We start from the raw sequence: 15,315 nt of genomic DNA on the forward strand, positions 1-15,315 counted from the left end.
CTCCCAGACTGAGAATGATTTAGCTACTTCCCTTGTCTAAAACGTCCAAGAAAAAAAGCTTTCCCTACTTGCTATTTTTATTCTGTCAAAAGTTTCCTCTATGTTTCAGAAATTTCTCTTAGTTTTAAAAATAATAGTGCTTGAGTTGGTAGATTTTTTTTTTCTGGTAGGAAGAAGAGTATTATTTTGAAACCATCAGAGTAACACAGCAAAATTAAGGTTTTCTTCAACCTGAACCAACATTTTTGGATTTATTAAAACTCAAATAAATTTCATTTTTATGTCAAATTTTATCATTATCGTTATTCATTATTATGGCTAGTATTACTACTACTACTACTACTAGCAACATCAGAGAACTGCCAACAAACCGCTATACCCTGTTAGTTCCTCTCTAACAAGACCTCTGGGTTCTCCTATCTGAAGCAACGGAGTCCGGGGACCTCTGCTTGGCCAGAACCCCCTGCCTCCAGGGCTGCCATTCCTATGGTGCCAAAGAACAAGTGCTCCTCTGCAACCACATCTGCTTGTAGAGCCCATTGTGAAGCCCCAAGGAAAGAGCTGAGAAGGCCAGCTGAGGCTGTCCTTGACTTTGGGGGGCACTATGGTTTAGCAGACTTCTGTGCCGTACGCCCAGCCCTGATGTGGCATGAGACAGGGGAGGGAGAATTTCCAATGGGAAGTGTTTCAGTGCTTCTATCTCAAAGTAATGCACAACGCTTGAGAATGTTCCTGTTAGCTTAGTTAGTGCAGACCTCTGGTCAGTCTCACACAGGACTCAGAGCTCTGCTGGTCAGCGTGGGGACCCACAGTGCTGGCACACAGCAGCCCTGTCACTTTGGGAACAGCTCAGAGCACACTGAGCCACCTCCCGTCCCTCCCCTGCTCCTCACCATTCTGAGCCCTAAAACATAGTTGTCTGGAGGCTGCGAGAGCCTGGCTGCACTTCCTCTCCTGACTCTCCGCTGCATCCCACAGGAAGCAAGAGCGACAGTAAAAACCAACTGGCACAAACTAAACATTTAATTACAGTTAATTAGGGTTTTAGCATTAAAATGGCAAGCCTTTCACTTCCTGTGACTGTCCTAAGAGCAATTTTAGAAAAGAGTTTTATGCATAGGGCTATGCAAAAAAGGGTTCAGTATTCAAAAAGCCTGGTGAGACTTCACAGCAGTGCCAGGTGGTGGTGAGAAGCCTGTTGGGCCAGGAATTTGCTGCATTTGACAAATGCCTAGTCACTGTTATCACTTGAGACAAATACAGTCTAAAAGACTGCGCTTTCTGCCGCAGCTCAGTTCAGCTGCCGGATAACTGGTACCAAAACCAATCAAGCCCCTTTTATACCCCCATGCCTCTCTTCCATATCTGCTAATAAAGGCATTTAAAATCTAATCTCCCTCTTGTCTTCCCAAAATGGAATCTAGAGGAGCCAAATATGACAGTGATTTTGCAGGGGCATTAGGGGAAACGTACAGTTTTAGTTCCCTAATAGAGTTTTAAGCCCCTGAGAGAACAGAAAGTCAGCACGTAAATGAAGCACTTGCTCCAAATAATTAGCACTTCCAGAGCACTCCTCATCTTCAAAGAGCTTTGTCCTCATCCTTGTGAGCGTGGTACACATGCCCCTCTCAACAGATGGAGAAAGAGGCCAAGGGTATTTCATCATGCTTGCAAACAGGGCTGGAAAAGGGCCCGGAGGGCTGGTGAGGTTTGTACACAGAGTTCAGGGGCTGTTTCCCTGCTTACAGAAAGCCAGGTGGATTTCTAGACAGCTTGCCAGCCCAGTAGCTCAGCTCAGCTCAGCAGGATGGGAGCTAGCTCAGCAGCACTGGACTGTAAGCATTAACCTGGGTCTACAGTCAAACCTCAAGGGACACATCTGACCTTTGAATAATTGAGTGCTGCAGTTAAGAGGCTTCAGTAACTAAGCTCCCAGTGTGAGAAAAGGAGCTGTTGGGGGTCAGAGTGGGAATCATTCCTCAGTTTTTCATTAATGAGAAAACACAGATGAGAACTTTGTTGCAGACTACAAAGGAACGGACCTTTTGCACAAAAAAATGACACTGGTGGGTGGGTTTGGGGTTGTTTTAAGGTATCGTCTGTGGTGCCTGCAGGGCTGGTTTTCGCTGGTGTGGGAAGTTCACAAGTACGGTCAGGTCAAGGGGAAGTAGCTAGGGCTCAGTTTGATACTACAGAGGCAGAATGCTATGAGCTGGGCTTGTCCCAAGGGATTGTGGAAAAGGCAGCTGCAGGCAACCTGTTTATCATAAAATCACAGAATAGCTTGGGTTAGAAGGGATCTTTAAAGGTCATCCAGTCCAACCCTCATGAAGTAAGCAGGGACGTCTTCAACAAGATCAGGTTGCTCAGAGCCTCATCCAACCTGACCTTGCATGTTTCCAGGGATGGGCCTTCTACCACCTCTCTGAGCAACCTGTGCCAATGTTTTACCACCCTCATCATAAAAATTTTCTTCCTTATATTTAGTCTGAATCTCCCCTCCTTTAGTTTAAAACCTCTTGTCCTATTGCAAAAGGTCCTGCTAAAACACCTGCCCCCATCATTCCTATAAGCACCCTGCAAGTATGGGAAGGTCACAGTAAAAACTCTCAGGAGCCTTCTCCAGGCTGACCAACCCCAACCCTCTCAGCATTTCCTCACACGGGAGGTGTTCTGTCCTTCTGGTGATTTTTGTGACTCTTTATCCAAGAAAACACTGACTTGAAAGAGGAGAAATGCTCATATTTTAATATTCTTGGTATTTCTTGAATCATACACAGGGAAACTGAGGTTTTAGGTTTCCACTGCAACATGATTATGCTTGGAACTGAACTAAACCTTTGCTTCAGAGGTTCTCAATATGCTTGTATTCTCTCTAAGACAGGTAACACTGGTTTCCCAAATTGCAGAACCGAGGAGCTGACTAGATTTGCATAATGTCAAACCTCAATGCAACAGGGACGTGAAGACATAACTCAGGGGTCCAGAGCCCTGTTTACTTTCTCTGATCAGCAGACTTCCCTCCCTCCTTCCCTTGAATACAGTACTACAAGAACATCATTGTTCATATAAAATATTCTTAAGTCAAATAGGCTACCAAGAATGCAATAAGACATCAGGACTGACTGCTCCAGGACAAGAAAACTTTTGCAAAGCTAGCTATCAGTTTGAAAAGACCGATTCATTTGAATTATCTCACCAAATGTTTTGTAAAAATGATGATATGTTGTCCCAGGGAAATTTCGAGGTACTTTTAGAAATTACACTCTGCCATGGAACAAAAGGAGGCAATGGAAATAATCACTTCTGCTCAGATATTTTTAATAAAGGAAAGCTTGTTAAAAATAAACTGTAAAGAAGATTTGGGCGGAATCACAAATCATCTCATTAGCATTTGGGGGGGAAAAAAAGCAAAGATGAAATATCAGCTTGTAAAGTCTTTTCTGCAAAGCCAATTTTCTCCCCCTTCCATCTGGTTTATCTGTATTCAAAAATTCTCATTTTCAAAGAATTTTCTAAAATGGCAATTCCGGACTGTTTTTGTTCTTACTAAGCAAAGCAATGCACACTCAATATAGAACTATAAAAAGGAATGTAATGAATTAGTATTTTCTCTTTTTTTCTGTCTGACAGTTGATTTTTAAAGAAAAATAGATGTGGGTGATTTCACACCTGCATTGCTTCTTATCCTGAAAAGCAACTATGGGGCTGAGTCATTAGTCTCTGGTCAAACACAAACTGACATTAGTGATTCAAGGAGGGTCAGCATCACAGGATCAGACCTTTAACGGAAGGGGCACCTTGCCAGCACTTAAAAGACCAGGAGAGCAAAAGGAGAATCGGCAAATGCAAAATCAGCATATGAAGGGCAAATTGGAAATTCTGCTATAGACAAAAATTTGAAATTTGCCCAATGCCAATTCTCAACATTTTGCGGACTCTGATTTTGAGAACAACAGTAAAAAAATGACACTTTCCTGCAATGAAACAGTTAGAAAAGGAGACTGTAAAAACAGCACTACAAAGAAATATCTAGAATTTTACAGGTGGTATTCAAACAGATGATCTTTATTTTGCAGTTCATTAACTTTGAGCATAGCTTTTTATAAAGAACATTAAAATGAAGGTTAAGAGAAACTTACCCCATAGACCAGTTCACCCACCATGCCATTCCATATCTTAGTCTCAGGGTCCCTAGCTCCATATTTCCCATCTCCAACAATTGACAGTTTGTATTTTATTCCAACATGTTTTGCTATTTCAGAAGCTAAGTCTACACAATATCCTTCATATCTCTCATTCCCTTCTAGTTGTTCATGGTTTTTCTTATACATTACATATGGTGATTCCTTTGAAACAAAAGTAAAGATCAAAAGTCTATGAATGTAAAACACAGCTTTAAAACATACAAAACGAGAGCTGTCATTATCCCTTATATTACTGGCACGTATTTACAGTATTTCCTGCTCTGGTACAGAAGTTAGAAAGACAATCTTTTGCAGTTGAAAAATTGACAAACTATTGATTTGAACCCTAGTGTGGACCCACTGAAGACAACAGGGCTACTCTACTTTAACAACGTTACTCTTTTTTGCAGGATCAGGCCTAAATAGACAGTCAAATAGCATCACTGTAGTTAACAGTTCAGGTTTTGGTGTATGAAGAACTGATGTACCCAACACCTGTACCATCAAAATAATTTCCTAGGGCCCCAGTGGCCCAGGATGGGGCTCTGATATAGATATTTTCAAAGCAGCCTAGAGGGAAGCTAGGCTAAAATCTTCAGCAGCAATTTTTGTCAATAAATTCCCTTAGCCTTCTTGGAAAATTCTAGCTGAAATGCTGATTATATCTCACTAAATCCATAGGAGTATAAAATACAGTGCTTCAGGAAATAGCATAAAATTGGCTCATGCTTAGTAGAATTGTAACAGGCATAAAAGTCACAAACAATACAGTACAGAGCACATCTACTAGAGGCATCGGGACTGACACTGGTGCTGCTGTTTATGAGACACAGGAAGAACATTACTCCTGCGGAACTGAATGAGTGCAAGTTGCTTTTCACCCAGTGCTAGAGCAGTTCTGGTTCTCTGTGGGCTTCGTTGTGTCACCCTTACTCAGTCCACAGGGGTTGAGTTTACAGGAGCAGTACCTGGGTGAGGGGTGCAGGATTTGACCTACAGCAGGAAGGTCAGATCCTGCAGTCATCTACATGCATGCGTAATAACTTCAGTTAAGTGGCGTGTGATTGAGTTCAAGTGTCTGAGAAGCAGCAAAGCGCAACGTTGAGCTCAGCGAGCTCCTCCTGTGAGTAAACTTACTGATACAGACAGAAGTTTGCAGGGTCAAGCCCTCAGTACAGCTCTGCAAGATACTGAACTTTTCAGTCACTTGAAGTCCCACACTATTCAACATTTTCCTCTCGTCAAGGTTCCTGACCCACCTCAGGAGCCACGTGCCTTGTTTCCTAAACACAAACACACTAAGAACATAAAACTTACCAAGATGGTTGTGACTACTATAGTTCTGTTCTCCACAGATGAAGTGTCATTAGAGGGCAACTGATCTAATGCTGGCACAAATCTTTCATATTCATTCCAATAACCAGCCTATAAAAACAGAGATTGTTACCTCATCACATACATTTACAAGGACTCTGGTGCATGAACTTGCAGCAGGAACTGTCAAAACATATGGCTTTGTGATACTTATTCAGGCAACATTTTTGCCATTAAAGGACTACCTTAGCTTTAATTTAATTTCCTTAAAGAAACAATGTTCTCAAGCCCATGTGCAAATAAACACTAGCCAAATCTAAAAGTACAGACACATTAAATTCTCCCTATCTAAATTCACATCATCACGGTGCCAGTGGAATAAATTCCCACGTATCCACAGCAGAAGAATACACTATAGACAAGAAAATAAACTGCATAGCAGTGCTTTTGAATTTTTTATCCATAAAAACTGCAGTTCCGACAGTGAATACAGTCCCTGCAGATGCATAGACAGCGTTAGCAATGCAGGCACAATGGCACTGTCGTCCGTACGGGATACAAAACACTCTCTGAGCAAGAGGTGACAATTTGTCAGCTGGCTTGTGCTGACCTTCATGGTGCTGGGGCTACATTGCTATGCTGTTCCATTAGTTTTTGTATTTCTGTAAAACACAGAAGTAACAATTTTGTCTGCATTGTAAACCCAGCTGAGTGGCTGGGCCATGTCCAGAGGTATTTAGTTATCAAATATGTGCAGAAGAGTTTAAGGAGTGTCAACGGTGACTAAGCAGGTTAAGTACCTATTGCCAGGTGAAATCAGGGGGATCTACATGCCTTGGCCAGACTCTTCTATCGACACTCCTGAGACCTTTCTACCCAATTATTCTTTAAAAATCTGCCCTAGATTTCTTTTGTAACAGAGATCTAGACAACCATATCACTTAGAATCTACACTTTATTTAGGAGACAACAGAACGAGTGACAAATTCTAATTAAAACCAAAGTTATTTTCTGTTAATTTCAGAAGGTTTCTAATACCCTGGCTCCAGCTTCTCTACTTCTCCATGGCCTGTTACACAGAGGAAAGGAAAGATGGAGAAGAATTTAGGAGACAGGGCTGAGTACAGGAACGTGACAGCAGGTATTATGCTTCGCAGCAGAATAACTCCAGAAGGGTTTTAAGGGAAAAAGTGGGGTCTGAGGTTGACATGGAAACCAATGAAGATACTTAAGCAGGGTGAGCAGTTTGGTCCAGGAACAGAATAGAACAAGGTTTCTTGGATAGGGAAGACGGCAAGAAGGTGGGGTTTCCTCAGGGCTCTGTTATTACATCCCCTGGGTGGTATTTTCAAGTTTTATTAGCTTGTTGGTATAAATATCTGTGAAGATGTGAAATCTGGATGCATATCTAGAAACTCACCTTCCGCGATCCAGAGGCTTTCATTTCATACACATCAATTGTGTAATTTGTTCTCCTCCCATAGGTGTCAAACTGGATGTTCCCTGTCATTCCTTGGACTTGCACCTTAAGGGATAAACATAAAACCCCCCCATCTTAATAAAATACGCACTTTATTTTTCCCTCCATTACACTTTACTGGAACCGACTAGCTGTAGCATAATTTTTATCTATAAAAGAGACTTGTAGCAATTTTTACACAGCCAATTATATTCTTCTTAACAAAAAAAAAATTCCCAGTTCTCTCAGTTTCAGCTGTACATATTCTTTGTCAGTTAGTACTCAGCTGGTGACTCACTACCGCAGAGAGAGCTGCATATAATTATAAGTGAAGTTACTCCTGCATGTATGTTAAATGTAAGACTGATTCTGTCATGCTTAGTCACGCTGAGTTCACTGATACAGCATGGAGTATTGGCGAGGCACATGGAAGAATTTAGTGTCATTAAACCCATCACAATATGGCACACAGGGATTTGCGCTATGGACCAGAATCCTGTATCATTGCTCATTCCAGGAAGTCTTTCAAGATTAGCCCCAGCGTAGGAGCAAGCAATTAATGCCTTCTCTGAATGAGCACAGATGATTGTCTCTACTGCTTATGGAGTTTTGGTCTCAATTTGGTTAGATGGGTGTACAGACAGTAAGTCATTAGCATTACCTACTCACATGAATCACTGTAAGGGGAAATATAAAGTACTTTGTCTCAAAGAAAAGAATCGTTCTTATTTCCTTTTATGAAAGGCTGAGATATTTCCATTTATCGCTTATCAACACTGACAAGCTGTCATCTCAGGCAGAAGGGGTAACAGTCTGAAACCTCAGTAGAGGTAAATTAGCTTTAATATTTAGAAAAATGCAGTAGAAATTACAGGAATAGGTGATGGAATATTAGTCAAAGGGAAACTGCTCAGGGCTGCTGACTGATCTGCTAGCTACAGTTCAGAGATGGTGCAATTGAACTTGTTACGGTGGACAAGGCTATAGAAAACAGCAGAAATTCCTTGGACCTTAAATTTTCCAGTGAGCCAAATTCAGAGCGGCACACGAGGAGTGTGATGCTTTTTATCAGTAAGTGGATTTGAACCTTTCTTAAAACAGTTTATATCATTTCAGGGGTGTGGAAGAATGTGTGAGTTATTCCTGACTCCAGAAAGTTAAAAGGACACAGAACACATTTTTTGCCAATCATGAGTTTGGCTTTGTATATCTTATGAATTGTGTTTTTAAAATTTTCCTGAACGAGGAGTGTCCTGTAACAACACTGGTTTTCCTTGTTGACACGAATACCTCGCATCTCATTTGGAGGAATTTCATGTTTTGCTTGTGATTAAGTTCAAATGGACAGTACAAATTCTTTAACTACTGTGAAGGTTCAATTTAACTTATTTTCAAAAGTGTGTAATGCCACATCAGTGAGTGTGCAGTAAGGCATTTGTTAGGACATGATATAATGGCATAAAAAGAGCTCTGGAAATGTCAGACTGAATCATCTCTCTCACTCTTAAGAGTGACATAATCTGATTATACCTTCTCTAACTTATTCTAACCTTCTGATAAAACCCTTCCAATTTAGTAATTGAGAAAAAGCAGTAATTAAGCTAAGCATATGAAGTCTGACCTAGGATTTGTTTACACCTAACACGGGCCTAATTTTGACCTCCCTCACTCCAGTTCTATGTCTGCATTAATATAATCAATTCTAACATGTTTGTTTTAGAGTTATTTGAGCCAGAGAAGAAGCAGACCATATTCTTGTCTCTTATATACAAAAAATGTTGCCTAGTTTTTCCTGTTGTCACTTGCTAACACACTTGGCAGTCTAAAATGAGTTAAAAATTGACAAAATCAGAAACAGAAGTGAGGTAGGATACTATGCAGTAACTAGTGTTAGGGACAAACACAGAGCATGCAGAAGGTATATTAAGCTTAGTGCAAAGTTATGCCAGGAATCAGAACTGGTTTGAGGCTAAATCGTGTCATGGTTCAGGTTGGTGCTGAAATTCAGCAGTACTCCATGACTGACAACATTTTTCCACTGCTTTAAACCAATCTGAGTTGACCAATCTGGTAGGAACGGTTGGACTCGGTGATCCGGTGGGTCTCTTCCAACCTGGTTATTCTGTGATTCTGTGATTCTGTGACTTTTTACTGGCACATTATCAGAATTGCACACAACGTGTATAGGTTCATAAATCCCATTAAGATTTAAAATACACAGACTGAGGACCCAGTCTAGTTCTGTTTGTCAAATCTGAAGCCTCAGCCTGATTTTAGAAACCCCCCATACACATTCATTTGCAAAACGGCTCATGCTCAATTTCACAAGAAGCTTGGGTGCTATGGGGAAGTCAGATTATAGGTGCTCTGCTTTGGACAATCTGGCAGCTGCTGCACCAGTGCCAGATTGATGTGATTTTGGCCAAAGCCTTTTTTTTTTTAATTTCTTTGAGGACCTGCAGCTTTTCTTGTGAGTACAGAAACTTCGCGCACATGGAGTACGATGCAAGTTCGGTCCCAGCAGAATCGTTGCTGTTGTGAACTATACACATTCATGAGCTACTTTGTTTGCTCTTACCATTTTCAGTGCTCTTTCTATATCAATCCCTTGGCTCCATGGTACTGCAGGATTAGCCAGGCAGTCTCCAGCACTACCTCTCCTGGAGACATCCACACGCTGTCTTCGGAGGTAACGGAAAGCCTCTGCTATGACTAGGACTGCATCATGGGTCAGCGCAGATGTATACTAAAATTGATGCAAATAAAATATGGTGAAAAACTGCATTCTTGGAATCGCCTCAGTTTTATCAGGTCTAGTCCTTCTCTTCATTAAAACACTCTCAGAAGAATCATGCTTGGCAAGCCCTTTTGCCTGCTCTCTGTCTTGCCACAGGTGCTTTGTGTAGTTTAACAATTCCATCTATTTCAATTAAGAAACAAAAAATATTTTCATTTTGTACAGCATACAGCTGCAAAATAACAAAACCAGTTTACAGTTGCACAAAGCTGAAATTTAATTGGAAGCTCGTTCATCTAAATGAGGTCACTACAACAGTATGCAATTCCATGCTGGCCCATAATGCTACCAATAGCAAAGAAGAGCTCAAATTTGGTTTTTCTTTGGAGTGTTCTTTATCTTTTTAACAAGATTGCCGAGACAGTTTTGAACTGAAGTTAACATAGATCATTTCTGTTTGGACCACAATCCTGATTAGGTAGCATCTGTGGCAAGGAACAGATCAGATTACTTTTCTTAGAAGACAGCTATTCAAGCAAGTAATCACGAAATACACTTCAAGCATTACATCTCCTTTGAAATTTCTGATCTGCCTTCTCTTACTCCACAGTAAATCAGAGGGGGTGTGCGTTAACCTGTGCGTAGCAGCAACCATTCTACAAAACCCCCAGACTCCTTACTACTTGTTCACGTTGCTGCCAAATTTCTCCGTTGCTTGTTGTATGTGTAATATCTGGTGCCATCTCCCAGTGCCATATATTTAACTCACCTACGAAATATCACAGAGGTGGTTTTTTTCGCATTGTTTCCACACTGATCTGTTTGTCTGAAACCTCTTCCCTCCTAGAGAGGCCCAGGCTTTACATATGGCATCCCTGGGTTTCAAGGGCATTTCAGCACACTGATAATTTAATGGTCTGTGTATAGGAGACTGTTTCAACATGAACATACTGGGAACAATTTAATATGCTCGGTGTGTAAGACTGGATTTCAAATCCCTGGTAACTGACTTCTTCATATTTGCAGCGTTTGTAAGAGAACGAAGAGAAGAAAAAAAAGGATATAAAGGGTATCTGCACGTACTGGTGTGCCTGCCCTTCTTTTGGCTGTGTGATACCATAGAGAACCTGGCTCCTGATGAACCTTACACTGCGAGTTAGCGCCTGAAGACATGCTGCCCATGCGTGAATTAGAAGGGCAGAAATCCAGGCTTCAACTGCACATTCAACTCTTCTCTTTGTGGACAAGACTTATTAAATTCAGAAGTTAATTCTATCCTGTAGGGCAGGACAGCACAACTGGTGGTCTGCATTTCTTAACAATGTGTATTATCTTATTGCAAGCTCTTCCGTTTGATACAAAGCCTCAGGAAATCTGCACAGAATGAGGTGTATCTGTATGTGCAGATCAAGAGACTTGTATCTGATAAAAAAAAGAGTGTAAAGACAGGGTTGCGAAGAAGGTTATACAGCAGCCATTCGTACAGAGATAAACAACAGCAGATGACAAACCCTCACTGAGGGTGTTGGGGGTGGTTCCAGCTCTGACTGTATTTAGGTACAGGCACTCCTCTGATCCTGCCCAGCTTTACCTTCTCCTGCGATGCTTTGCAATGATCACCTCCTGCTCTTTTAGGATGTTAACAAAGTTTATACATCACATTCCATACAAAAATACAGAAACAGATAGTAATTTTAAGGTATTTGTTCTTGTATTAAAAAAAAAATCTTTAATAGCTGTCCAATCTAGCACTACATAAAATTTACACGGTGATAATTTTTTCAGTAGACTGCATCAATTGTCAGTAACCTTAATGCAGTCCCTTCCAAGTCATGCCAAGAGAGCTATCTAATTTTCTACTTTATTTGAATTCTACTTATAAATGCATGAGCATGCAAAGAGAAAAAAGAGAAAGAGAAGGGAAAGGCTGATAAAATACAGAATAAATTAAACATCATGGCTTTAATCTGTAGGCAATTTTATTTCCTAATCAAAAATATTGTACCTCAATTTTTAAGTATGCTTTTTGTCTGATTGACAAATACTGTGCACGTTTCTATAATGACTGCTACATTTGTGGAAAGGTAACGTAATCTTTGCATTTATACCATATACTTAAGATTCTTTTTTAAGGACTGAAAATCATTTTTCCCTGAAGGTAAATTGCTTTCAAGTGGAATAAAATCTTCCAAGGTAAATGTTATATATTTCAGAGCTTTTAAGATTAGTATGATACTTATCTTCACTTCTGCATCAGTGCTAGGAAGCTTTAGAAAGCAGGCCCAGGTCCGACTCAACAGGGAACAATACACTAATATGAGTTTTGTGGGCCTCTGTTTGCCTTTCTCTGCTTCCCCTGCAAGGCTGTGGGATGGTGTGGGATTAAGATAATTTTCCTTCCCCACAGAAATCACACAATCGCAAGGATGGAAATGCATAACTCCGAACGGCATTTGCCTTCTGGCAGCAGACCCCATAACTGGTTCCTATTCCATCTATAGTCCAACACAGTGCTACCACCCTACCCTTGTATCCCCCCATGCATTGGCTAGACTACGTTTTTCCTTCCTAGCTGGTATTTTATGCTTCTTTGAATCTTGTCTTACTGATAAAAGACATTGCTCCTGTTCCTTGGAGTAATTTTGAATTCCAAATCTGTTCATAAATTTGCATGTGTCCCTCCCAAATCAAGCAGGAAAGACATGAACTATCTCATCACGGCTGTTCTTCGATAGGTTTGCCTTCCCTGAGACAGTCAGGATACATGATGTGGAGCACTGGGATTCTGGGAGTGACAGATTTTAAGGCCTAAAAAGGCATCTAAAAACCAACCTAACCATATCCAGCTCAAGAACTAACTCATGAAGTTCAAGTTAAAAGTTTTTATATCCACTACACAACAACAGGATTTGCAAGACCAAGCCTTTGCCTCTGAGGAACTCCCACTGTGGTAGGCACTTGTGTCCAACTAACGGCCCCTGACTCTTTCTTTCTTCTGGAAGGGCAGTGAACATTACAAGACAATGTAATCAGGGATCTTTATCACATGTACGCACACACCTTGGGTTAAAAAAATCCCAAATAATTGTTAAAAGCAACTCCTACAGTCTCCATGACTATGAAGGTAAAATAAATACCTTTAATGGTGAGTTTTTGGCTTCTGGGAATTCCCTCTCATCAAGCCTCACCCAGCGTTGTAGAAACTGTTGAACCATTGGGTTTTCGTTATTAACAATCTGGAATCCAGTAATGTTGGCACCTCCATGCATTACTCTCTCCAGAACAATGTCTGTATAGCCCTGGGAGGACACATGTAGAAAAAAATAATCATTGCCATCCAAAGGCTCTTTTCTTTGGCTCATTTTTATCTGTTATAAGCATAGCACAAAAGCATCTGATTCATTTCCCTCTTGTTATCTGAAAACATTCTACCAAGGAGACAATTACGACCACAATTTTGATGGTAGCATAGAATAGAGTTTAAGATGTCTTCTTTTCAGACCTTTGCAATAGCAAACTGCCCTGCTGTGCTGTGGCAATGTGGTAGGTAGCATTCACTAATCAAAAAGAAAATAGTGGTGAAACTTGAAGTACTATTTCATCTTTTCTCCTCAGCACAGTGGAAACATGGTCAAATGCCTCAGCCCCATTTGCCCAGCAAAATGCACACAAAGTTTCAGCAACGGGAGCAGAAAACCACTCAACTCCCACACTGTTCTTTGGAGGCACAGCACCCACCTCTTGCTAGGCAGTTCTCGTCACAGCACTACTTAACATTTCACTCACAAATGTAAGGGTATGAGTCTCTCCCACTCTGTTGTTATTTATACCTGAGGCAGTAAATTGGTGTCTTTTTGATTAGCATGACTTGATTGCAGTCATGTTTATCTGAATGTCAATTGTTACACATGCTAAAAGGCAACCCAGAATGAGAACCTCTGTATTTCTGTGCACACGCTAATCAGTGAGATCATGAGTGGTTCTTGTAAAACAAAATGACACATCTTAAAGTCATACAGTACTTAGACTAAATAAAAGTATTTTAAAATTTGTATTTTCTGCTTTAATCACATCAATACATGGATACAGAGAGAATTCTAAGTGGGACTGCAAACTTGGAAGTGTGAGTTCTGGAAAAACATCTTTCCACTCACAGTAGACACAAAACCCAAAATTAGTCTTGCTGCAGGATCTGCTATAATATAACACTTTTTCTAAGGAACTCTAGCAGATGGTGTTTCACAGGCATCATAAACATCCCTGAAAGTAAATTCTAGAATCCAGAAGAAGCTCTGATACAGAAAAAAATGTACAGTCTTGTCCTGGCCGACACATACACAGGCACAACTCTATACTCTGAAATACAAAGAAACAGCTGAACGTCCTGGCTAGTTTACTTAAGAGAATTGATAGAATTTGCAGCTTTTCACCATTTACTTTATGTACCACTTACTTTATGTAGCTACAATTATTTTTCCTGGGGTGCTTAAATTTCCAATATGTTGCAGAGAAGATTACAGTTATCAAGTGTCTTATTTACGAGGATACAAATTAGTGGGAAACATAAAATTAAATTATTATTTTAAAATTATCAAAGGCTGTAAGAGTCTTAGACAAAAGAAAAACCATAATTGAGTGCAAATGACTACAACATACCATTCTAGTGTTTACTGAAATAATTTCTCAAAATCCAAGAACTCATCCATGCATTTCCTTTTTTACTGATTAAAGTTGACACAACCTGAACAGAATACACTACCCTCTAAAACTTAGCAGTACTTGTAATGAAAAAAAGTGCTTACCAGGTTAGCTAACATATAGTGATAGCCTCTAGAATGTTTGCCGAGGATTACAACCTGTGTGAAGAAAAAAAATACATATTGTTCAGTTGTAAGAGGATGACTTTTCACCAGTGGAAAAGAGCCAGAGAACAAACATTTTAGTAATCCTCTATGAGCGATCGATGGACAACATGAGTATTACATATCTGTGGCTTACAGAGACAATGAAGTCATTTGTGGTTTTACAACACCTGGACAGAGTACAAGGAAGAATATCTCACAAGGCTGAGAAGATTCTGCTTGCGGAGATGACCTTACCTGGCAAACTCACCCTCATGATCACAGAGTCTTCCCTGCTGACCAGGTTAATTTTAGTTAATTCAGAGTATTTCCGCTGTGAAATGAGGTAAAACTATATGTACGCCACTCAGTAAATTTCTGTTTCCTTTGTTGCTTGTTTGTGGAGCATACGAGAGGCAGGTGACACAGCCCAGTCACTCCCTCTGTTCATTAAACTGCACAGCACAGTGGAGCTCTGTGGGCTACAGATCGTACAGGGGCTTTCCTGCCATGAGAACCCTGGCCAAGCTTTGTCATATATGAACGTTTGAAGTTAAATTCCTAAAATTATAAGGAGTGACCTTCATTGCTTTTTGACAGCTTTCAAAAGGCCTCAACACTTGTCACTTCCAGTGTATCTACATGGACACATCTGACCTTACACGTTTTGTCAAAATTTATACTAAATGTGATGTTGGACATTCCACTAAATCAACATCTCCTGCCCTCCCTGGCTCCACTTGGGCACCCCTCCGTGCAAATGGAGTCATTAAATGG

At 40.5% G+C, this 15,315-nt stretch overlaps 1 protein-coding gene across 7 annotated transcripts in view; it reads right to left on the bottom strand.

Moving 5' to 3' along the window:
• Positions 1–15,315, bottom strand: part of GRIA3 (glutamate ionotropic receptor AMPA type subunit 3) — a 146,900-nt gene that overhangs the window by 46,972 nt on the left and 84,613 nt on the right. For 6 of the 7 annotated variants that reach the window (XR_011338334.1, XM_069867312.1, XM_069867313.1 and 3 more), the window contains exons 5-10: positions 14,500–14,553; positions 12,835–12,996; positions 9,539–9,706; positions 6,922–7,026; positions 5,505–5,612; positions 4,143–4,349 (exon numbers count right to left, since the gene is read on the bottom strand). Coding sequence is in view for 6 of the 7 variants with exons in the window: in XM_069867312.1 (XP_069723413.1) it covers positions 4,143–4,349; positions 5,505–5,612; positions 6,922–7,026; positions 9,539–9,706; positions 12,835–12,996; positions 14,500–14,553 (804 nt within the window). In the remaining variant the exon portion in view is untranslated. The remainder of the gene's footprint in view (positions 1–4,142; positions 4,350–5,504; positions 5,613–6,921; positions 7,027–9,538; positions 9,707–12,834; positions 12,997–14,499; positions 14,554–15,315) is intronic. The other variant, XM_069867314.1, reaches the window with a different exon arrangement.

The sequence above is a fragment of the Phaenicophaeus curvirostris genome, chromosome 13 (genome assembly GCF_032191515.1).
Source record: "Phaenicophaeus curvirostris isolate KB17595 chromosome 13, BPBGC_Pcur_1.0, whole genome shotgun sequence".
Lineage (NCBI taxonomy): Eukaryota > Metazoa > Chordata > Aves > Cuculiformes > Cuculidae > Phaenicophaeus > Phaenicophaeus curvirostris.